General features: G+C 43.9%; 1 protein-coding gene and 1 pseudogene across 2 annotated transcripts; one reads left to right on the forward strand and one right to left on the reverse strand.

The window, feature by feature from the left end:
- Positions 1-13,373: 13,373 nt before the first annotated feature.
- Positions 13,374-17,712, reverse strand: LOC125532617 (annotated as a pseudogene).
- Positions 17,713-19,946: 2,234 nt separating this feature from the next.
- Positions 19,947-25,044, forward strand: LOC125544020 (putative disease resistance protein RGA1). Of its 2 annotated transcripts, none has more exons than XM_048707546.1 (2): positions 19,947-24,088; positions 24,676-25,044. In XM_048707546.1, the coding sequence occupies exons 1-2, from the start codon at positions 20,464-20,466 to the stop codon at positions 24,687-24,689; spliced, it is 3,639 nt and encodes a 1,212-aa protein (XP_048563503.1). In that variant the 5' UTR covers positions 19,947-20,463; the 3' UTR covers positions 24,690-25,044. The 2 variants fall into 2 exon arrangements, with proteins under 2 accessions (XP_048563503.1, XP_048563511.1); XM_048707554.1 differs by lacking the exon at positions 24,676-25,044 and having other exon boundaries at positions 19,947-23,707; positions 23,809-23,967.
- The last annotated feature ends 342 nt before the right edge of the window (positions 25,045-25,386 follow it).

Genomic DNA, 25,386 nt, shown 5'->3' on the forward strand with positions numbered 1-25,386 from the left:
GATTCCCTAATGAAATTGACATTGACATCAATCTTGGAGTAGGGGGAGAGTAGTGAGTAAGTACACCTAGAGGAGAATGAAGTCCCATGGATGAGGAGCTTGTCATCCAAAGCATCATTGAAGGTAACATCCTGCAACAAAGACAAAATAGCAACAAGTTCGACAAAAGCAACACAAGTTTGGCGATTCCATAGGTTAGCGAGTAATCTATTTTGCAAGACGTGGGATACTAGACCGAGGGGGGAGGTGGAGTAAGAGTAAATGTGGGGGAAGGCTGAGGCTTGGTTTTATTCGATCAACCAAGTATCAAGGCAGAAGAAGGTGGAAGTGCCATTATTGGTAAGGACGTAGGAGATATTTTGGAGAAGGGAGATGGCCGTTCACTATTTTCCAGAGGAAGGAAGAGTTTTTTTTGTCAAAGTTGACAGAGTATTGATTACGGTACAAATGGACTAAAGGGAGTTCGTGGTTTTGTAAAAGCTTGAAGTAAAATTCCACGTGGGGAAAATTGTTTTGAAGTTGGAGGTTTTTGATGCCTACACCACCGGTCATCTTGGGTTGACATACGTTTTTCCAAGCAGTAAGGTACTTGGTACCAGATGGTAGCCCAAATGGACCTACAGAAGCATCCAAGTTCTTTATGATCTTCTTTGCTAAGCAGAAGATGAACATGAAGTAGGTGGCTAGGGAGTCTAGAGTGGAAGAGAACAACGTAACCCACCTCCCCCCGCAAGAGAGCAAGTGGGCTGCCTAACTAGGTAGATATTTGCAAAAACATTGAATGTTAGGTTCAAAGGTGAAAGAAGGCATGCATGTATCATGTATGGGATGGAGGGAGGGCGTAGATCTAGGGGTAGTAGGAGAGATGGTAGCCGAAAGTGTTTCTAATGTTTTGAGGAAAGAAAGGGTCGACATGGACCAATATGAAAGTGGTCTTGTTAAAATTGATGGAGAGGCAGGCGGCAAGAGCGAAATCATCGAGAATATTTCTTACGACGACTGCCGCATTAACAGATTCATGAGCGATGATGAGGGTGTCATACGCATATTGGAGAACTGTTGGAGGGAGGTTCAAGTAAATCGGTTGATAGAGCAAGTTTGGGGAGTGTGCATGCATGATCACGCGTTGAAGCAGGTCAGCGATGATGATGAAGATATAAGGGGAGACATGGTCTCCTTGTCGAAGACCATTTTGCAGTTGATCTAGGCGCCTGGGACACCATTTAGGAGACCTAGGTGGGAGGGAAACCTCTAGTGGAAAGGATCAACAAGGAGACTCCAAGAAAACATAGTTGAAAGCTTTATGGAAGTCGAGCCTGAACACCATGGTAGGAGATTTTCTTATATGGTAGTCACTAAGGAGACCCATCACATAGATGAAGTTTTCTGTGACATTCCCCCCAAAGATGAAGCCCGTTCATCCCCCTGGACAAGTAGAGGGATTAGGGGTTTGAGCCTATTTGTTAGGATTTTGGCAATCACTTTGAATTTTGTAGAGAGATAGGACAGAAGGCATCCGATGATCTAGCAGGCTCTTTCTTAGGAAGTAGGATCATGTGGGCCCTGTTAAAATGGTCGATGTTAGTAAGGAGGTGGTTGAAATCATCAAAGACAGGTATTAGAGTACCCTTGATGGAAGTCCAGAACTACAAGTAGAATCTTGGTCCGAGGCCATTGGGACTGGGCTAACATTAGGGTTCATTTGGAAGAGGCACCAATGATACCATGGAAGGTTTTTATAGGATCGAAGCTTTTGGTCGTGGGAGGTGAATTCGACCCCTAGTCCACAAGGATATCGATCTTATTCTTGCAAAATCACTGTGAGGCAGAAATATGAAAGTACTTGGTGTTTTCATCACCGTCAATGGTAGTACTATTAACTTTAGAGCTTTGCTTCCAGAAGAGGATTTTTTGTGGGATTGCACGCTGAAGGGACGTAATGATGATGAGTCTTGGAGAGGTTTTGGGTCACGAGATATTTCATTTTTCTGAAGGGAATCAATGCGATTAATAATAAGTTCGCAATTTTGTCTCTCTTGTGAGCCGGTCTAATAGTTTTGGACCAACCCATGCGTCAGTTCCTGGTTTTCTTAATGGCGATGGCAAGGCGACTATCAGAAGAGAGGGGCTGACGGTCTTGAGACCAAGCAGAGGAGACAAACCTGCTGCAAGCTGGGTGAAGGGCCCAGAAGGTTTCAAAACAAGAAAAGGTGGGAGCAAGGGATGAGGGAAGAGACATTGACGACTAGTGGGACATGATCAACCGCGAGCTAGGTTAGGGAGGAGAGAGTGGAGTTCGGAAACTTATCCTCCCACACGTGGTTGAAAAAAGCACGGTATAGATGTTTGAGGGTCAATCCGAGGAGATTGTTTGACCAGGTGAAAGTGCGATCGAGAAGTAGTAGCTCAAGCAATGGGAGGTCCAAGATTGTAGTGTTAAACATATTTGCTTCGGAGGCATGGAAGTTCACATTGTTTTACTCATTAGCAGAATGAATTAAGTTGAAATTGCCAATGAATAGCCAAGGCATAGCACCATCAGGCGCAATGTCTGTAAGTTCCTGAAGGAATGCAGGTTTGAGGGGGCGTTGAGATGGCGCTAAACATTAGAGATAAGGAAGGTGATGTCAGATGTCGGGCGAAAGAGTTTGAGAGAGGCTGTGAAGAGGCCATGAGAGTGTGGTCTAGCAGGGTGAGCGCAAGGGAGTTAGTTGACCGAGAAACGTGCCCCCATCCTAGGAGGGACACAAATTTGTAAAGGAAGCTAGGAATAAACGAGTTTAACTTGGCAATGGATAATGTTTCTATCTTAGATTCTTGGATGAGAGCAACATACAGGTTTAAGGAGATAATCTCAGAGAAAATGCCACTGCATTTGTCACCGTCGCCTAAACCTCTCACAATCCCTGATATGATAGAGAAAGATGTTCGATTCATAACGAAACCACGTCACGCCGGGAGCAACATTTTTTCCTACAAACACATTTGACGGTCCGCGTTCAAACCTCTGAAAATCTAGTTGACGGTAAAACACACTGAGCAAAGACCTCCAAACAATAGCCATGCAGAATTTTGTAGTCACAACCCGCGAGTGTTCTAAAAAAGTTTGAGAATACATGATGAAAATTGAATTTCACCGATGACCGATCTCCTTGACAAACCCGGTAGTTGATCCTGAAACAAACACATTTGTGTTGAAATATGAGCCTTTTCAACCATGGAGAATTACCGCAAATTTGGGCATGCGACCCTCGGAAATTCCAGTGAGAAACGCTTCAAAGGAGAAAAAAAAGGCATACACACACATGCAAACATTATCACACACGGGTAAAATAAAAACAGAAACCTTCTGGCCGTTGATCGGCAGGCTGCGCTGGATGCAGCAGCAGGCAGCAGGATGTGAACGGTGAATGATGGGGTCGCGCATCCACCCTATCACGCGAACGTTCGCGCTTGAGTGCGTTTCATCGATCAAAAAAAAAAGAAAGCCTATGGTCTCCTCCGTCCACCGCCCACCAGACCAAATCGCCGCCGCCTCGCTCCTACCTACCCCGGCGGCCGCCGCCGGCGAAGCACACCCCAGGCTGCACCCCCCTCCCCCCCTCCAGCATCCTCTCTCTATTCCTCGCACGCGGCATCGGTTCCTCCCCAGCGAGGGGCCCCACGGTGCGGCTGTGGGGTGGCCGTCGAGGTCGCGGGTGGGCCCCCGCTCGCTTCCCCGACCGATCACCTCTGCCGGCTCCTCCCTTGGCTCGCTTCACCGGCCATGTGTGGCTCGGGCCCATATTTCTTTGCCGAGCCGGACAGGGACGGGGTCGGAGATGCTCTGAACTTCAAGAGGAGATATTTGGACTGCAAATGGACGCATTTTTCTATGAGCGCACGCACATGGTATCACATGGTTTGTTGCTGAAGACATGGATGGGCTCATATTGTCGAACTGAACGGTAAAGTTTCTCCCTTCATGATCTTATTGGCTTCGAATTCTCTCCAAAGACTGAAAAAAATTTCAGGTTGGTAGAATTTTGAAGATAACCAATGTTTTTTTTTACTATTCACATTCAGTCTCGTCCGTTGCTAGAATTACCACCTTAAGAATATGCTATCTTTGCCTCGAGATGGACACATATTATACTTAACTTCAAGTGGATTCATTTTTTAGACAAAAGACATCTATTATATTTATACTTAACTTCAAGTGGAGTCATTGGGTGCATTTTTCTATGAGCACGGATAATATTAGTATATTGTTAGTGGCTAAAGCTAAACTTATTGCCTTGTGATTGCTCCCAGACCAAACCAATCATACTGCTCATGAAATAAAAAACCTGAACCGCGAGATAAATCGTCCGTGGGACCCAGATGTCATCGAGGATTAGGCAGTTCTCCAGCGTTTTAGCCGTCGTGCGTAGTGGGCGGCGGTTTCGAATTTCGTGCCATTACCCCGTCCACCCCCACCTCTCGCCGCCCATTCCTCCACTTTCCCCCTTTGCTTTCGCCGTTGGTTGGTGCTCGGAGGCGGTTCCAAATCCGCCGGGTTGTGGTCGACGGCGGGGCGCGCCGCGAGGGTCGTCGTCCGCGGCGGCTCTGGTACTGCTCCTACGCGCGCTCCTCGTCTTCGTCCCTGCTTGTTTCTCCACTCGCCCGTCCTCCTTTTTCTGATGAGGCCGCTCGTTTTCTGGTGAGGTCGCGGTCGTTGTCAGGGAGGTCGAGGTATAGGTCGAGGTCGCGGTCGGGGTTAGGGAGGTCGAACTCATTTTCCGGCGAGGTTGAGGTCACCCCAGCGGACTACTTCGATTGGGAAACCGCCGGATTGGCAGGGGTGGGTTAGGGTTGTGCTCATCCCGTCGTTTTTGCGTTGCAGTAGGGGGTGAGCTCGTGCATATGGTTCAGGGAGGATGAGTGGTTCGCGGCGATAGAGCCTCTTCTGTGGATTGAAGCCTCGCGGTGGATCTGGTGTTTTTGATGAGTGTTTTCCCCCCGCGGTGTGCAACTCTGTCGCCCCTTGCGTGCAAATTAGGAGCAGTAGTAGACAATTTTTGAGATAATATAGCCAATCTGCCAGCCTTCTGGTGGTTCTCGTGGGTCATGTATTTTTCTCCTCTTGTTTGTAATTAGGGACCATTACATGTGCAAATTAGTACCTGTGCAAATTAGGGACCATTACCTGTGCTAACCAACTAAGAGGGTGAAACTTGTATCACGACCACTTTTTAGTTGGTAGACACTTGTGTTCCAGTTGCACAAAATTCTATCCAGTTGGCTTCATTCATATAGTAGATGGCTATCCCTATGTTCTCCAGTTGCACCAATTTTTTGCTAGTTGGGTGTCTACATACTGTTCAGTTGCACAAGTTGCCTGCTCAGTTGGCTACATCACTTTTACTAGTTGGCTGTCCATATGTTCTACACCTACACTAGTTTGTCCCGCTTAGTTGGTTTGCTGTTTTGCACTAGGTCGACCGTCTATATGTTGTTCATTTGCACAATTAGATGGATGCATCCATATACTAATTGGCTGTATATATATACTGTTTTTGTGTTGCAGAAGTTGCTCTGCTTTCGTGGTCAAGTTGGTTGTCCATGTGTTTTACAATGGACACTAGTTGCCCTGCTTAGTTTGCTTGCTATTTTGTGCTAGGTTGTCTGTCTACGCGTTGTTCAGTTGCACAAGTTGCCTGATTAGTTGGCTGCATCCATGTACTAGTTGGTTCTGTACTTCATTTTGCGCATCTTCTAACTCATTTTGCGCATCTTCTAACTCATTTTGCGCATGAGTTGGCTGTTTTCCCCTCTGCTGTGTGCAACTAGGGACTCTTGTTTGTGCAATTTTAGCACCAATGCTTGCCAGTTTTCCAATATAATCTACCCAATCCACCAGCGTTTGTGGTGGCTGTGGTGGTTTATGTGTTATTCTCGTGCTTTTGTGCAACTAGGACCCCTTTGATTTGTGCAAATTAGTACCAATGCTTACCAATTTTCCATTTTTAATTTTTCTCAATGTGCAAGTCTTTTTGTTGTGGATATGGTTGTTTTAATGTGTCTCCCCTCATGTTCAACCAGGGACATTTTTTTCAGAATAAGTTATCTCACCGAGCTTGTTGCCTTTACTTAACTTTTTTCTGTCTAGGTATTACTTGTCACAGTTGGCAAGTAATAATTAGGCAGAAAAAAGTTAGTTGGCTTATTTGATGTCCAGTTTGCACAAGGTTTACTGCCCAGTTGGCTGCATCATTGTAGTAGTTGGTTGTCCACATCTTCTAACTATGTTTTTTTTTGTTGTATTTCCTGCCGCAGGGCAAAAATGGTTATAATAGGAGGAGATACGGATGGCAATGAAGGAGATGTATTTTTATTCACTTTTTTTCTTTTGTTTTTGAGTTGTTTTCAACTTATGCATGTATGCTAATGTCTTTTTTTTTCATATTTTCTTTTGGTTGCTTAATCAGCGCTGGAAGTCAGCCGCTTCGCCGGAACTCGAAGCGTCCTGCTAATTGCCAGCCACGAACTGCGCAGAGTGTTGAGCAGGGAGAGGATGTTGAGGTAAGTGGCATGCTGATGACACAAGTCCATTTTTTTTGGTTTTGTTCGGGTCATATAACATTTTTTTTGTTTTTTCCCATGCTCATGTTTTTTATTTTTTTCTTAGGATGCTGATCATTTCCGTGTTGTAAAGCGGACTAGACGTGCAACACTTGGCAAGGGAGCTGAGTCATCTTCTAGGGTAAGTAAAATCTCAAATATAAGTGTTTTTCTCGCCTTTTTTAGATAGTGATGAAATTATGCAGCAGTTCGGACAATTATTTTTGTTTTTAGTCTGTCAATAACAACCTTTTGTAGTTGACATCTCTAGTCATATTGATTTAAATACAGTTGACATTAGTTGGCATCTTGTAGTTCACTAGTTGGCATCTTTTCATAGTTGACATCAGTGGTCATTTTTTTGTGCAGGCAGCAGTTGCTGGAGAAGCTGTCGCATCTTCCGCAGCAGATGCTGAGGTATGTGGGTTTTGTGTGTGTGTTTATGAGCTATTTGAATAGTTCTTTGCAAACCTTTTTTTTAGTTACTGTTTTTCTTGTGTTGCAGTATCATTTCTTATTGTTGCACATACACTAGAACTTTTTGTAGCTGCCAGGTCTCGTTCTTTTTTTATTTACTATTTTATTGTTGCACATTCAGTTGCACACTGGCAGTCTTGCAGTTGTCCTCATGAGCTTTATTAGTTGCACAAATACATCATATTAGTTGGCATGATCCATTTTATGAATATATAGCTCATTCTAATACTGATCCAAATGATGATTGCTAGTTTTTTTTCATTCTTGTTTTTTCTCTTGTGTTTAATGTTTGTGTAATGCTTTCATTTTCTAATCAACAGTGCAGCGGTGAAGGAGTTGAGGTGGCTCCAGGGGAAGATGTGGAGCGACCATCACAAGCAGGCAGGATAAGGGCATCACCAGCGCGCTTTGAAAATTTCAACGCCTCTCTAACCCCACTACAGAAATCAGAGCTAGTTTCGAGGTCGGTCGGGGGGCTATTGAACTTATCAGACACACTTCCAACGGACCTCACTAAGTTCCTGGTGCAGTCCTACCAGCCACAGACCTCTGAAATGGTTTTCCCAGGAAGGGGAAGGATCCGTGTCGATGCTGACAGTGTTCAGAGGGTATTTGATCTCCCAAACAAGGGTCCAAAAGTCAGATATTTAGTTGACAAGGATGCCACTAGGAGATTCAGACAGGCTTTCAACATAACTGGAAATTCTCATCCCCAGATCACTACATGGCTCAAGATGATTCAGGATATGGCTGGAAGAACGGATGACACATTCTTTATGGCCTGGCTTGCGGTTGCCTTCAGCACTTTTCTAGCACCAACCACGGCCTTGAAGCTCAGCCCAAAGTGTTATGGACTTGTGCTAGATCATCAAATGCTAAAGAATACAAACATCTGTCTCTTTGTAGCAGAACACATTAACGAAGCTTTCCGGAACATGGACCAGGAGAAGCAAACTGTCTGCTGCTGCTTGTATCACTTGATGGTTAGTGAAAACGACCACTTTTTTCCATCTGTTCCTGTTCTTTCTGTGCAGTTATAGTTTGCTGAAATTCTCATAACAATAACTGAACTTGGCCTTTTCTTTTGTTTGGGTCTGGTGCAGATACTATACCTTGATGCGCTCGTACATGACATCTCAGTAAGCAACTGCGCGATACGACCGAATGCATGGGATAGTACTCTAATTGCCAAGGTGATCAAGAAGGATACTATCTCTCCTGGTGTGTTCGGCAAATTACAAGTGAGTTCTTTTTTGTTTTTTTTCCAACAGTGTCTTCCTTCTATGTTCTTTTGATGTATGGTCACTCTTTTTGGAAATTGCACAGAAAACTGTCATCAGCTGGCACAACAATGCATGTAGTTGCACAGATTGTAGCTTTCAGTTTGGCAATCTGCACACATGTTCATTTTAAATTGGCACACCATCTTTTTTAAGTTGCACAGTTTTACTAATCTTGTTGCACAGATGTGTTGCATCAGTTGGTAGAAACTTCTTTTAGGTGCCATGTGTGTTGCACAGTTTTTGTGTCTTTTGTTCAGTTGCATATATGTATAGTTGAATTTGTCTACCCCAGTATCTTGTTGTAGTTGCACAGGTTGTAATTTGTGGTTTCATTCAACACACAAATCTATTTTTGATAACCTTGTTATTTTCTGTTTCTCTTTTTTTTTCACATCAGCTTAAAGAGGAGTATAGAGGCACGGAGCAGACACCACTGTTTGGTGGAATTTTGCAAGCTGAAGCATTCGTGGCATCCAAGTTACCAATAACATACAATCCGCAGGTTAGTGTTTTGCATACAGAAACTTGTATCACTTACCAATATTTTTCTATTGGCTGGGATGTATGTTCAGATGGACATGTATAACTTTTGTAGTTGCGAGAATACAGAATTTAGTTGGCTGTGATGTATGTTCAGTTGCACATATAAGCTTTTGTAGTTGCACATGTTCTTTTGGACAGTCAAAGTGTTCATTTACAACCATTGTCATCAACTTTTGGCAGAATGCATGTTTTTTAGTTTGTGCCACAGTGCATGTGTAGTTGGCTAGAATCATGTTTTTAGTTGGCCAGAAAGTGTGTATTAGTCGTTTTTGCTTATCACATCATGGTCAGTTACAGACAGTTTTACTTTTTATTTTTTCTTTCTAACTGAATCAGTACTGAATCTTTTTTGTTTTGATGCAGAAAAAGGCAAAGATTGCGAAAGTGGTCAATGAGCTGTGCAAGGCTGTAACTGAACAGGTTGGCACCTTCATTGAAGAAGTTGCCAAGATCGATGACGAGGAACCAGATATTGATCCTTACGTACAGCAGCCATCAATGCCAACTGGGCCGTCACGCCGTGCTCCAAAAAGAAAGAGACGGCGGTCAACTATACAAGAAGAAGAAGAATTTGTTGAGGATGAGTTAGAAGAAGATGAGGAAATGGAAGCAGCGATAGATGCTGACGACGATGAGGAGACAGATGCGGATGAATCAGAGGAGGAGGATAAGGATGAGGATGACAATGAAGAAGATGCAGAGGAGGAGGAGGATGAGGAGGAGGAGGATGAGGAGGAAGAGGAGGAGGATGAGGAGGAGGAGGAGGACAAAGAAGAAGAGGACAAAGGAGAGGAGGAGGACAAGGAAGAAGATAGTGATGCAGAGGAGGAGGAAGAAGAAGGTGAGGCCAAAGAGGGGGACGGGGACAAAGGGGCAACAGTTGATGGCTGTGAGAGGGGAGAAGACAAAGGCGCAGCAGCTGATGGCAGTGAGAGGGAAGAAGACGATGATGAAGAAGACGAGGATGATTATGGTGATGATAAAGGGGGATCCAATGGAGGCAGCGACAGTAGCGATGACGATGATGATGACAACGCCCCTGGTTCTGGTGGTACAGGTGGCAACACATCCAGGAGGACTAGCACTCATGCCACCCCTGCGAGCAGCAGCAATTCATTGAGTAGCAGGAGCACACTACAGATGTTGATTGACAAAACTTGCTGGAAAGACAAGGATTTGCCAAAGTCAAAGAAAAATGACGAAGCAGAGTCTCAGGGCAGCATTGATATGTTCAAGCTCTGCAACTTGAAGCCAGCTTTGCCAACCACCTTTCCCGTGCCAGATTTCAGCGACAAAGATATGTGTGAGAAGATCAACTTTGCCATTGACAAGAGCCTGTTCTTATCAAGTGATGCTGAAAAGAATCAAATTGACATGGAGGAAGCAGGAAAGCGTCTTGACTGGGTTCATTCAAAGGAAAAATATAAGGAATATTTAAAGCAGCTCCCAGACCTAAGCTCCAGCAAGAGCAAGGCATCATCCATGGCAAACCCTCACGTGGTCCAGAAGCGTAAAGCAGTTTCAATGAAGAAGAATCTGCAGTTGCCTCAAACCAAGGAGAAGATGATGAGTGCAGATGCTGAAGTAAATATGGTCAAGGAAGCTGTGCTTCAAACTGATATGCCAACAGTAGTGAGCAGAGAGCCAACCAATGTCAGAGAAGTTCAACAGATCAAGGGGAAAACTCCCCTTTCAAAAGTCCCACCAAAACCACCTAAGCAGAAGATTGTCAAGTTTGCCAGGGGCGCAAAGGGGGAATAGGCCACAAAAGATTTGGGGTTCAGAGACGAGAGAGAGCTGCGAGCCGCAGCCATTGATGCAGGGGTGCCAAGTTCTGCTAGGTTGCTGCCAACTCAGACTGGAAAGATGCCAACTACAGATACCAGTGTGCCAACTGATGTGTCAGTTAGCAGCATGGTCACAGTTAAAACCACCACAGCTGGTCAGGAAGGCACCACTGCAACTGCAAGTCCCAAGGTGCCTACTGATAGAGATGCTTCAATGCCAAACACAAAAGGAGGTGATCCAACTATCAAAGTGCCGTCCCCAAGAGCTGACTTTCAGCAACCATTAACACAAGAGGAGGTGTTCGACATTATAAGTAGGTGCAAACCTCCAAGGCCGCCAAGTACAACACTATTGCGAACTAAGTCAGTGAATGATGCACCCGTGTTTGTGCCGCAAGGAGATGCCCTGGTCCTTGAACCCTTACGAAGATCAAACTCTTATCATGGTGACGGGTTCTGCGATGCACCATCTTTTGACCTCGGCATAGATGGTGATGCTCCAGCACCTGCTCCAGCAGCAGAAACAGCGGAAGCCGGTGTGATCAGCATCGATGAGTGTGAGTTGGACCCAGCAGCTGTGAATGAAGGATGTGATGCTGCTGATGCTGGCAAGGCAATAGCTCAAGAACTAGATGTTGGTTCACCAGAGAATTGCCACACCCCGATATGCGCAGAACCAGAACTTGGCACGAGCAGTTCTTCGGGGCCACCTCTTGCACGAAGACAGAGGAGGGTAAGAAGGCCCGCAGCATCTCAAAGGTCTCCATTCATTGACTACAACAAGAAGAAGACTTTCAGCACCAATGAGGTAGTGAACAAGCTTTACGCTACCCTCTTGTATTGGGTCAGGCATCACAAAGGAGCAGATGATGGAGCTACCAGGTAAACTAACTCCCCACAGCCTACATACATATCTTTTTTAGTTGCATAGGACCAGCCACTTAGTTGCACAGAAAGCATAGCATGTTGCACATAACAGGGCTTTTAGTTGCACACTGTTCTGTTTTCATTTTCATGCACATTTTTTTGCTGCTGTGACCCTTCGAGCTAACTTGTCTTTTTATTGCTTTCAAAAAAAATTCAGCCCTGAGATAATCAGGTATGATGCTTTCTACATTTCTTTAAAGGAGTTAGTTGATTCAATGAAGCCGGTTCAATGGTTGTCAAAAATTGTTATTGAGACTGGAATCTTACACATCATGGATAACTTACCAGAAGGGTCAAAGAAGGTTGTTATGCCACTGAGGTTTTCTGTAAGTTTTTCCAAAACCTTCTTTTTACCCTCATCTTTGTTCTGTAGCACTTTTTTCGTTGACCATTTGAGGGAGGCCTTTCACCTACTAAGGAGTTTTGAGCCATGTTTTATAATCTCTGCAGATAAAATTACAGCAAGGGATGCACAATGTGAATGAGATAAACAAGAAGTTTGATTACAAGAACCGTCTCGACAAGAAAGACTTGGTGAGTGTTGTGCCCATATGATCAATCTTTTTTCAGTTGGCACCCACAGCATGTCCAGTTGCACATGACACATCTGTTAGTTGGCAGATACTTGTTGCAACCCGTTTTTAACTTGACCAAGTCTTTTACTGTTTTTCTTAGCTACATCTTGTATTTGTGTCTGAAATCGTTCACGCTTGCAGGTCATGCTGCCAGTGCTCGAGTGCGCAGATGTAACCGATAAGGACGGAGGGAGGCATTATTGGGTCTTCAGTGTCAACTTGAGGGACGGACGCTTCGAAGTTCTTGATTCAAGCAGGACGCTAGACAACATTGAGCTGATGAACACCGCCTCTACCATTGCGGGGGCAGTACGCCAGCTATGGAGGAAGCATTACCCAAAGTTCAGCATCGAGCACTTCCAGATTATTGACATTGACGTACCGAAGCAGCTCGGCAAGTAAGACAATAAGCATTTCATTCCTTCTCAATCAAATACCATCATTTTGTAGTTTTTAAATTTTTCTACATGTGCAATCTTTAGTATTTTTAAGACACAGTACTAGTCTTCAATCTGTTTTATCATTTTTATGAGTTTCTAATGGATTATCTAGGTAGTTGCAGAGTGGCGCATAAGTAGTTGCACACTGGCACGTAAGCAATTGCACAGTGGCACATAATGAGTTGTAGTAGAACACAAGCAGTTGCACAGTAAGTAGTTGCACAGAGTGCATTACCTTTATTTGGTTTTAATTTTATGTGACAATTTTTTTGCCCATTTTTGCAGTAATGAGTGTGGGTTGTTCGCATTGCTTAATGCCACCGAGTGGAATGGTAGCCAACTGCCCAACTACAACCCCAAGGAAGTACTCAACATCAGGAAGAAGCTGGCATATGATTGGGTCACCAGCGTGCACAACACCGCCCCATGGAGGAAGTTGCTGAGATACGACAAGGAGTAGGTCAGTACTATTTTTTTTCTGCTCCATGGAGGAAGTTGCTGGTTTGTACAATTTTATTAAGTAGATTTTGTAGTTGCACACTGCTAGTAATTGCGTTTGCAACTCAATATCATCACTTTTGTTGATACATTAGGAGCACTGGATATACAATTGTTCAACAACTAAATATTTAACCAGTTGCCAACAAAGGCACAAATAGCAACTTTTTTTACACAGTGCATGAACTAATTCAAGCAGCATAAATTAGATAAAGAGGAATCATAGATGCTGAATGTGTCCACTTGGTCCCAACATTGCTAAAAAAGACATCATTATTTTCCTTTTTTGTTCCAAAGTTACAAATGAGGAAACAGAATCACAGGAGCCTCTGTGGACACACACCAGCAGTGTGCTCTGTAGATTGGCACTGGCTGCATTTGTTTTTCTTCTTTGGGTGTAGCTCCAGCGCCGATTTGTACCGTCGACTCTTTGCCCTACCCTTTGTAGTAGACCTTGGAGGATCCCTGGGCACAAAATCATCAGAAGCTTGTGCAAGGGATGCAGCCTCCAACGGGGCAGTAGGACCGTCACGATCACCTGTGTAATAATCATATAAAAAGTTTAGTATTTTTGTTATTGTGCAACCAGCACTGATGTTCTGTGCAACCACACAGTACATTTTGTGCAACTAACTGGTTGCTGTGTGCAAGTTAAGTTGAAAAAAACACCTGCAGTAGCACGGCCTGTCATGGTACTTGGATTGTAGTCGCCTATGGGCAGAACATGAAAGACAAGTTAGATTTTTAGCTTGATCCTCAAACTAACACAGCGCACGCAACTAGGCAGCATGTTTCTGTTCAACTGGGCACTATGATATGTGCAACTAAAGTCACTCACCCTAGTTTTTGTTTTGGAGTCGGTGAAGGTACTAACCTGGGTTATGAGCCCCCTGAGTCCTGCCTGTAGGTCCATTGGGAGTAGCACAAAGGGCACTGCTAGTTGGGCCTGGCGGGGGAGGAGGTCTTTGAGGGTTGGCATCACCTATAGGCAGAACAGGACAAACAAGTCAGTTGTGTTTATCTTTTTGATGCTCGAACTAACACAACATGCGCAACTAGGTAGCCTGTTCGGTGCAACTGAGCACCATGATGTGTGCAATTGGAGTTACAGACCTAGTTTGATGGGGAGTTGGGGGCAGGTAATTACCTGGACGACGAGCCCCCTGAGTGCTGCCTGTAGGGCCATTGGGAGGAGCACACGGGGGAGGAGGTGGCGGAGGATGCCGTGTACAGCCAGGAGGGGGAGGAGGTCCTTGAGGGTTGACATCACATATATCCAGAAGTGGAAACATAAGTTAGCTGTGTTATCTTGATGCTTGAACTAACACAGCGTGCGCAACTAGGCAGTATGTTCTGTCCAAGTGGCTACCATGGTGTGTGTAACTGGGCACAATGATGTGTGCAACTGAAGTTACACACCTAGTTAGATCAGGAGTTGGGGCAGGTAATTACCTGGATGATGAGCCCCCTGATTGCTGCCTGGAGGTGGAGGAGGTCCTTGAGGGTTGCCATCATCTGATGGCCCCGTTGCAGCAGTCGGTTTTTTCTTTTTCTTGGACTTGTTCAGGTGGCCGATCTCGGTACGTGCTGCACGCATATGCTTGTATACAATAGCTTGTGCTGGATCAGAACCACTCGCAAACTTTGCTAGTTTCCGAAAATCGTATATCATGTTCCTCTCCCTTATCTGCTTCTTTGATTGAGGAGGCATTTCATCCGGTTGCTCATAACCAGTCCCTAGCGCACTAGGTACAACAGTAGGTGTCCACCGTCTTAGCAGGTACCTTTCCGGTATGACATCAACGCCAACATGGGTGAACACCTTGAGGATGTGGCAACAGAGGATGCCGTCCTTGTCCATTTTACAACACTCACACAAATAGGAACCCTCCTCCACCCTTGCCTGCACCAAGTAGTTTCGAGAACCATATTTCGCAACAAATTCCTGGTTCGGTCTGAGCTCAAACGCATCAACACCAACTTGGAATGCATTATAACGTCCAATCAGCTCAAACTCTTCTCTGAACTTGCGGTAAAGGTCTCTAGTATAGGTTTTGTAAGCTTGCTTCTCTATTGGGAAGTTGGACCACAACTCAATCTCAAGGTGTTCTGTCCTGTAATCATTGCAACCTTCCTTGGCAAGGATGTGGTTCTGTATTTTTTCATATTGCTTGACGAAGTTCAGCATTGAGTTGTGTGGGTTCACATATCTTTTGAGGACGGTGTTGAACCCCTCACTACGCTGTGTAGACTGGAGGAAGGGAAAGAACCTGTGTTTGAAGTAGCACGGCACCCAAGTTGACCTGTATTCGTACAACTTCTCAAAGTGCGTGTGTGTCATAGCCTCATACTTCATCATTAACCCAGCCCAATTCTGCTCAAACTCGTCTATAGTGAAGCTGAAGTCAACACACTTGTTGAAATCATCAGAGAGTCCTGGATTCCGGCACAGCAACCAACCAACCTTTTCCTGAGCCTTTTTCATGATGTGCCATCGACAACAGCGGTGCACGGTGGTTGGAAAGATGCTCTGTATTGACTGCCTCATCGCACCATCCTGATCGGTGATGAAGTTGTCAGGAGGTTTGCCATCCATAGCCTCTAGGAATGCTCCAAAGACCCAATCAAAGCTCGATGCCAACTCCTGCCTCACAAACGCGCAACCCAGCATGAAAGATTGGCCATGTCGGTTTATTCCTATGAAGGGCGCGAACGGCATATTGTACAAGTTGGTCATGTAGGTGGTGTCAAACGATATGCAATCGTGGTACGCCTCCGCATAAGCTTTTCGAGCTAAGCCGTCCACCCAAAATATGTTGACAACTCTGTCCTCTTCATCATTTTTCACCTTATAGAAGAAGTCTGGATCGGTTTTTTGTATATCCTTGAAGTGCGCAATTGTCTCAATCAGATCACCCGCCTTTGTGTCATCTCTACGGAAACTTGTACAAAGATTTGTTATTGCCTTTGGTCCGAACGGCACCATCATCTCAGATCCATAGAACTCTGCCATTACATGCATCATTCGTCCTGCATAATACAAAAACAAACAGTATATCCTTTTTTAGTTGCACAAATGGCACATCCAGCTGCACAGTAATAGGACACGTGTTGGCACAGAACATAATCGCAGGAAATGGACACCTAGCTGCATCTTTTTAAAAACACTTTGCAGTTTTTGCATACAGGACATTGTGTAGTTGCACAGTAAAGACAATCTAGGTGCACAAGAAGCACCAAAAGTGATATACAAAAAGCATGGGAAGTTGGACACCAGTTGCACAGTTAAGCCATTTCAGTTGCACAGTAGTACCATAACAGTTGCACACTGGACTGCCTAGAAGGAAACTTAATTCTTCAAGGGATATAGAAAAACACCACACCCGTAGTCAAGTTGCAGTTATACAAGATGCGCAGAAACTCCTTTTCATCAGGTGAGATGCCTTGGTGGGATCTCAAGTATTTGGATAATGACGGTTTGTTCACAAGCGGATGATTGTGGTCACGAACAAAGTGCGTCACCTCCCATCGCCCATCTATCAGCTTCACCAACATTTTCACCTTGCATTCAGTCTGCTTTATTGTCTCGCGTTTGCACTTCTTCTTCTTACTAGTACCAGCCTCCTCTTCAGCAAATATTGGAGGTTCTTCTTCCATCTCCTCATCACTGTTAACAGATTTTGGATCTGGAATAGGGTCCAGGACAGGAGGAGTCTCAGCTCCTCCATCATCAGCTTTGGGCTTCTTGAACTTGTTGCAGCAAAACTGTTGTTTTATCAATTCATTGGTGCGGGCTGTCCACCTAGAGGTGTTCATCTTGATAGAGAAACCCATCCGTAGTGCGCAGCTGTTGTAGTGATCCTTAGCAATTTGAAGGCTGTCAAACCTCATGCCAACATAGGGTTCCATAGGTTGAGAACCAGCCTCGTCCTCTCCTTCTTCTACTTGCACAGCTCTGTCAACAGCCCCAGCTTCTAGCTCAGTCCTGGTTGGACCAGGAACATTTGCCTCGGTTCCTGTGTCATCAAGAGTATGGCTCTCTGACTGCAAAGACACCACTACAGGGGCACCACGGGCTGATGACTGGCCTGCCACATTGTCATGGCCCATAGGGTTACCATCACGACTTGCCTGCGTGTAGTAAACAGATCGACCATTTTCTGTCCAATTTCCTTGTTGTATGCTGGGTTGCTGCTGATCCATATCACGAGGAAGCTCATTGAGATCTGAAGGCAACTCATTGAGATCAAGCATTTTTTTCCTTGTTCTTGGATGCTGCCACACACTCCCTGCACATATATAAAAAGAAGAAATTGATGTCATCAGTTGGTAACCACAGAAAAAGAGTGTTTCAAACAACCTAAAAACTTAGTAAATAGACAGTTGCACACCATTTTGTGATAATCTTAGTTCCAAAAAACAACATGACCGTAGCATAATCTTTTATTATAACGGTTATGAAATTTTTTGTTCGCACAGATTTGTTATGTTAGTTGCACAGTTTGCAGTAAATAACTGACAAAAGCATGACTTCTTTTTGCTACAGAGTTTTTCTGACTTCCCCCTTTTTATTTTGTTGTAATGATCTGTAGGTTTCCATTTCGCAAGGAGCTCTTTTCAGATTTTTCTGCACATAATTGGATGCTACATTTGAGAAGGAAAATCCAGGTGAAAAAAGAAAGAAGAATTGGAGGACAGATTATAGTTATATGTTTTTCATCGTCGTTTATGTTTCTAGTTCTGGTATATTTGAACATATTAATATGGTTTGCAATAGATGTGGGACCAGAATATATGCGTGGGACAAGATTATATGTGTGAATATGTTAATATGGTTTGTGGCTTCATTAGCCATGGACAAAAGTTGTTGTGCTTTTCCTGTTGCACTACAGATTTCTGGTTTTCGCTAGAATAGGCGTCTCAATTGCCAGGATGTATCTTTGCACTTGGCCAGCATACATATCCAGTTGGACATTCAATGTTTTTAGTTGGCTAGAATAGATGTCTCAGCTGGCCAGATTGCATTTATTTTAGTTTTTGGCCAACATGCATGTTCAGTTGGACAGTTAATACATTCAGTTGGCTAGAATAGATGTCTTAGTTGGCCAGGATACATTTTCTCAGTTTTTTGCCAACATGCATGTTTAGTTGGCCAGAAAACATGTTTTTATTTGCACATATACTATAGTTTTCCCAAAATGTTCACTCACAAACATGTATTTGCGAAATATACATGTTTACTTGGCCAGGATACATGTTTAGTTGGCTAGGATACATGTTTTTTAATTGGCCAGATAACACGTGGGGTACAATGCATGTTTTAGTTTTGGCTAGCATGCATGCCGAGTTGCCAGAATATAGGTTCAGTTGGATGGGATGCATGTTCAGTTGCACATTTATGAATTTTTCGTTGCACATATCTATTGGGCAGTCAATTTTTTGTTCATTTTGCAAACAATAACTACAAGTTGGTAGAATGCATGTTTAGTTTTTGGCTACAATGCTTTGTTGAGTTGGATTTAATCATGTTTTAATTGGCCAGAGAACTTGTTTTTAATTGGCTTGTTTAACACATCCAGGTGGTAGAAACTTGTCTGGCATGCATCAAGTAGTTTTTGGCATGTTTAACACATCCAGCAGTAACATCAAGTAGGCTGGTGTGATGTGCCAGATTCACCTCTTTTTTGAAGCAGATTCTCCATGGATCCATGGAGAAGGGGGTTTACATATGCCTATGCAGTACAAGAAAGGGGGAAGTGAAGAGGTGCAGAGGGGGCTTACCTGCTTGATCTTACTGCCTGGTATGGCTCTGACCACCCTGCCCTTTAGATCTTGAAGCAGCTCCTTCTACTTTGGGGCTCCCATGGCGGCTGTGTAGGAGGAGGAAGAAGGGTTGTGGGCGATTTCTGTTTGGATCTGCTTCTGGCGTGGAGAAGAAGAAAAAGGCAGCGTGGGAGGGGCTGAGGCGTGGGGGCGAGCGGGGGCGTGGGTGCGAGCTGGGGACAGCTGGCTACATGGGCACTCGATCGGTTTGTTTGGTGGCCGGTCGATTGGTCTGTTGCCTTCCTTTTCTGTTTCGTGGGGATAGGGGGTTTCCTTTTTCAGCCGGCCGCTCGGTTGCACTAGTGGGCAGCCGGCCGCCCACTAGACACGCCTAATAAAAAATCATGTAAGACTTGGTCTTTTTCACTGTCGAATTAGAACCCTCTGAAGACATGACAAACGGCATTACTAATCTCAAAGTACCTATCCCTTAACCTTATTAAGTCTTAACCCATCGTCTTGCACTCACCTGCCCCAACCACCTCCCCCCGGAGAGTCAACACGCGCTCATCCAGTTGCGATCTAGATCTGCACAACCACATACCATTTCTCCTCTGCATAGCTCTTGTGTTTCGCTGTGTTTGTGAAGTGTGTTCTCTTGAGCTGGGAGCTGGACGCATTTTTCTGTTAGCACACACACATGGTAGGTCGTCGCTCAAGGTAAAATTGATTTCACCCACGATGATCCTATGGGGTTGAGATCTCTCCCGGACTAATCATACTGCCCACGAGATGAAAACTTAGGCCACCACTCTCTATGTTAAACGACAGGCGTCCAAGTGCCTTTAGAAGAAAACCAATGTTTTTTACTGCTCATATTCAGTCTCTTCTTTGCTAGAATTATCACTAATAATAATACCTTTAAAATATGTTCTGTTCGTATCGATATGGGCACAAGTTATACCAAGTCATGAGCAAGTGAAGTCATTGTGTGCATTTTTTGCAGACAAAAGGTATCTATTATACTACTCCCTCCATCCTAAAATAAGTGTCTTTGATTTAGTCAGTGTCTTTGATTTAGTACAGCTTTGTACTAAAATTGCACTAAATCAAAGACACTTATTTTGAGACTGAAGGAGTAGTACTTGACTTCAAGTGGAGTCATTGGGTGCATTTTTCTGTGAGCACAGATGTTATTATATGGTTAGTCACTAAAGTTAAAGTTTCTCAGAGGATGAATGATGGATCTTGTTTCCTTGAGATCCCTCCCAGTCCAATCATACTGCTCATGAGACAAAAATCATATAAGTGTTTTGTCTTTTTCACTATCAAACCAAATCGCTCTTAAAATATGACAAACGGCAATACCAATCTCAAATTTGCTACCTCTTAACCTCTTATTAATCCTTAACCCATCGTATTCCACTCACCAGCCCCAACCACCTCCCCCGGGGAGTCAACACGCGCTCATCCAGTTGCCTGGAATCTAGATCCGCACAACCCCAGACCATCTTTCTTCTGCATAGCCCTTGTGTTTCCCTGTGTTTGTGCAGTGTGTTCTTGTGAGCTGGGAGCTGTTAGAGCAACAATGGCGGAGTATGTAGTCAGGCCGCTAGTATCCATGTTGACAAACAAGGCGTCCAGCTACCTGCTGGACCAGTACAAAGTGATGAATGGCATGGAGGAGGAGCGTGAGACCCTGAAGCGCAAGCTTCTGGCGATCTTGGATGTCATCCAAGATGCGGAGGAGAAAGGAGCATCCCGACCTGGAGTGAGTGCTTGGCTCGAAGCACTCAAGAAGGCAGCCTATGAGGCGAACGATGTCTTCGACGAGTTCAAGTACGAGGCGCTCAGGCGTGATGCCAAGAAGAAGGGACACTACAAGAAGCTTGGCTTTGACATCGTAAGCCTCTTCCCTGCTCACAACCCCATTGTATTTCGTTACAGGATGGGCAAGAAACTGTGCAGGATTGTGCGCAAAATTGAGAACCTTGTCAGAGAGATGAATGACTTTGGATTCAACCAAACTCAGCAAGTACCACCATCCAAGCAGTGGCGCAACACAGATTCCATAATAATTGACTCTGAGAAGGATATTGTCAGCAGGTCCAGAAATGAAGAGAAGAAGAAGATCGTGGATATATTGATTGATCAAGCCGGCAATAGGGATCTCATCGTCCTTCCCATTGTTGGAATGGGCGGGCTGGGCAAGACCACCTTTGCTCAGCTTGTCTACAATGACCCTGTAATCAAGGAGCATTTCCAGCTCCAGAGGTGGTGTTGTGTGTCAGATGATTTTGATGTTGTGAAGATTGCAAACAATATCTGCGAGATCAATGAGATCCATCGTGAAAAGGCATTGCAGAACCTTCTGAAAGAAGTAAGTGGGAAGAGATACCTCATTGTCTTGGATGATGTATGGAATGAAGATGTTGATAAGTGGGAAAAACTCAAGACCTGTCTGAAGCACGGTGCCAAGGGTAGTGCAATACTGACGACCACTCGTAAAGCGCAAGTAGCACAAATTATGAAGATGTGTATTGATGATAGCCATAATCTTGGAAATCTAGGTAAAGTATTTCTGATGGAAATATTTGAGAATAGAGCATTCTGTTTGCAAAAGCCAAAGGCTGCTGAGCTAAGTGATGTGGTTGAAAAGATTCTGGACAGATGTGGAGGCTCTCCTTTAGCTGCCAAAGCCTTTGGATCTATGTTGAGTAACAAGACTAGCATGAAAGAATGGACGGCCATACTAGCCAGAAGCACCACTTGCAACAAGGACTCAGAAACTTTTCTTGTACTCAAGCTCAGCTATGATGACTTGCCATTACACTTGAAACATTGCTTTGCTTTTTGTGCAATATTTCCCAAAGATTATGATATTGATGTGGAAATTCTAATCCAGCTATGGATGGCACATGATTTGATACCACTAAAGGATGGTGACAATCTTGAAAAGGCAGGCAGAGAAATTTTCGACGAGCTAACTTGGCGATCATTCTTTCAAGAGGTCAAGCTAAACCCCCTAAAACTGAATCTGAATGCAAAATACTGGGGGGAGATCCGTTCTAGAACAGTATGCAGGATACATGATCTTATGCATGACATTGCCTTGTCTGTTATGGGAAAAGATTGTCTTACTATAGTTGACAGGCCTAATGAAAATCAGTTGTTGTCAGCAGGCCCTACTCGCCACTTGTTCTCATCATATAAGTATATCCAAACTCTTTTGGATGCTTATCTGAAGAAACACTCTCCTGCTCTTCAGACACTGTTGTATACAGATAGCTTCACTCGTGGCTCGACACCTCATTTGTCGAATCACAGCCATCTGCGAGCATTGCAACTCTTTCAAGAGTGCAAATGGAAAAAGGCACCCCAACCGAGGCACCTACAACACCTGAGGTATCTTGATCTCTCAAAGCACCATTATATGAACGAACTTCCCAAGGAAATAAGCACACTGTATAATCTACAGACCCTTAATCTTACTGGTTGCCGGAATCTTGGTCGACTTCCAAAGGATATGAAGTATATGACAAATCTCCGCAACCTCTATACAAATGGATGCATATCATTGAAGTGCATGTCTCCAGAACTCGGGCAACTCACTTCTCTGCAGACCCTAACATACTTTGTGGTGGGTTCTAGTCCTGATTGCAGTACTATTGGAGAACTAAGGGATTTAAATCTTGGTGGTGAATTAAAACTTGCTGGTCTTCAGTATGTAACTGAACAAGACGCTAGAGCATGCAGTCTTGGAAATAAAGAGAAACTCACACATTTATCTCTTGAATGGAGCGATGATGGCAGTGAAGAACTGGACCAGCACAGGAATGTGCTTGATGCTCTTAAACCTCATGTTGCACTGGAGTTTTCACAAATAAACTCCTATAAAGGTATTGGATTCCCAGCATGGGTGGCAGATCTTACTTTACTGCAGCATTTGACCAAGCTCCACCTAGATGGTTGTACAATGTGTGAGGAATTTCCCCAATTCAGTCAATTTAAGGCCCTTGAAGTTCTTGTTTTGAAAAGGTTGAACATGCTGCAAAGCCTATGTAGTCACAATGCATCTGCAGCATTTCCAGCATTAAAAGACCTCATATTAAATCATTTGGAGAATTTTGAGAGATGGGTGGCAACAGAAGGAGAAGAGTTAACATTTCCTCTACTTGAGAATGTTAAAATTAAGGACTGCCCAAAGCTAACAACTCTAGCTGAAGCACCAAAAATCAAAGTTATAAAGGTAGAAGAAGGCAATTCTCAACTATCCTTATCAATATTTGGATCCAGGTACATGTCTTGCTTGTCTGAATTATCCCTGTCAGTCGATGATACTGAAGCAACACCGACACTGAAGCTTGATCAGGATTGTGAAGTATCTCTTTTGGAAATGTCATTAAATGGTTTCAACTTTTTGTTCCCCTCATGCGCATCACAGCCAGCAGTTGGGGTCTGGAAATGCTTTGGTCAGCTTTTGGAGTTGAAAATTGGCTCTTGTGATATGCTCATCTACTGGCCTGAAGAAGAGTTCCGAAGCTTGGTATCATTGAGGAGTTTCTGCATTGAGAACTGCAGCAATCTAACAGGCCCCGCCAATGTGACAGGATACCATACTCGAGGAAGGGATCAACTCCTGCCAAATCTAAAAGATCTATCCATATATGAATGTGGAAGCTTGGAAGAGCTTTTCGTTCTTCCCCCATCTCTCACGAGTATTAGCATTCGAGACTGCGGTAGTCTTGAGTCCATTCTGGGGCAGGATAACAGAGAGTTGGAGAGTGTACAACACTTTGATACAACAGTATCGTCAGAACACTGCAGTACAAGTATGCCAGAGCAATCACCTTCACCCAGAATTAATTCATTGCCATTTCTCGGGTCATTATATATAAATGACTGTAACAATCTTCGTTTCGTGCCAGCGCAGTTGGATGCACTCGTATATCTGTATATTAAGGCTTGCAATGATCTGGAGTCGCTGGATTGTTTGGGAGACCTACCGTTAATGGAATCACTACATCTTGAGGGATGCAGACATTTGGTATCTGTACCAGGTAGTGATGGGAACTACCCAGCCCTTCGGATGCTAACTATTAGATACTGCCCAGCTATAAATATGAAGCCACTTTATCGGTGCCTCCAGCAACGGCTCGGTAGCCTTGAAACCAAGGATCTATCTGATGCTAGTTCACGTGATCCTGAAGAAGGTACCTTCAAAGTTCCTTTTACTCCATTTAGTTTCCCGTTTCTCACCTTGTCTATTGTGTTACAAATGTACACCTTGCAGCCTGTAGTTTCAAGTTTTATCCAATCATACTTGTATTTTCGCTTTTGGGAACACATTTGGTTTGTCTGTTTTTTTTAATTTCAATGTCAAGAAGGTTGTGAATAGAGTTTTCTCGTGGCTTGGTAAGGAGAGGGGATATTGGCTTGAGATGCAATGGTAGCCATTAACTTTGATCCAGTAAACCTGGATTACGACTAAATCATCATTTACACTTGCTGTATGGTATTTCCCGATTCCAGTGGTTGTTGTAATTCGGCACGACAAATGTGTGTATAATTATACTATACTGCTGACCTCATATGTGGCTGCAATTGCATCTGTATTTTCTTTAATTTGGTATAAAAGTTAATACACCATGGAAGTACATTCTCTACTGTAGTGACTGTGTACACTTATATTCTGATATGGCTATCCCAATATCATTTATTTGTGTTTATAGCTCTGTAAGTATGACTTGGATGCTGTTAATTTTAATGGAGATATCCTGATATCGTGTTCCATGTACAGGGCCTAATCTATAGTACAGCCTGAAGCTTGGACAAAAATGGACTCCAAGTTGCAGAAGTGGAGAGAGAAGGTCGTGCTGCTGAAACCTGTCTTATTTGTGCAGAACAAGCAAGGATGTACTTGAACAAATCATGTCAGAGTACAGTTGCAGTCGTGTGCGGCTGGCGAGCCGTTGTTTGCTTTGCGAGCCGCCACCGGTATTTATGCAAGATGGTAGTAATACTGTGTTATTTCACATCTCTTTTTCCATATCCTGTAGTGTCATTAGAACACTTTTTGCTGATAACAACTGGATCAATATTGTGTGAGGCATATTATTCAGGCTGCCGGTTGTGTGTGTTTTTGCCATTCCCATGATTAATTTTCTAACTGAAATTGCAGTTTGAGTCTCAATGTGATAACATCCAATTAAAGCTATACGATGTGCAATATCTCCTTCACATGTGTTGATGCTGGGGACTCACAACGCGGGGTACTGAAAGAAAATGATGTAATGTTTCTATTTATCTGCCTACAATAAAGTTTAAAAAAAATGACGCTTCTGTTTTTCTTTTTGGTTAATTATATGGTGTCTGTTGATCTCACTACCAACGGTTGATCAAGGACCAACCCAAGGCAGCATCTTTTATGTTCCTATAGCAGCCAATTCTTGTTGACCCCAGTTCACCTTTCTCTCCCTCGTCTTGATCCTCTGATAGTTTTGTGCCGTGG

Source organism: Triticum urartu, chromosome 1 (genome assembly GCF_003073215.2).
Source record: "Triticum urartu cultivar G1812 chromosome 1, Tu2.1, whole genome shotgun sequence".
NCBI classification, from domain to species: Eukaryota; Viridiplantae; Streptophyta; class Magnoliopsida; order Poales; family Poaceae; genus Triticum; species Triticum urartu.

What these genes read in the sequence shown, in the direction of transcription:
- LOC125544020 (XM_048707546.1), top strand. Translation starts at nt 20,464, where the DNA reads ATGGCGGAGTATGTAGTCAGGCCGCTAGTATCCATGTTGACAAACAAG.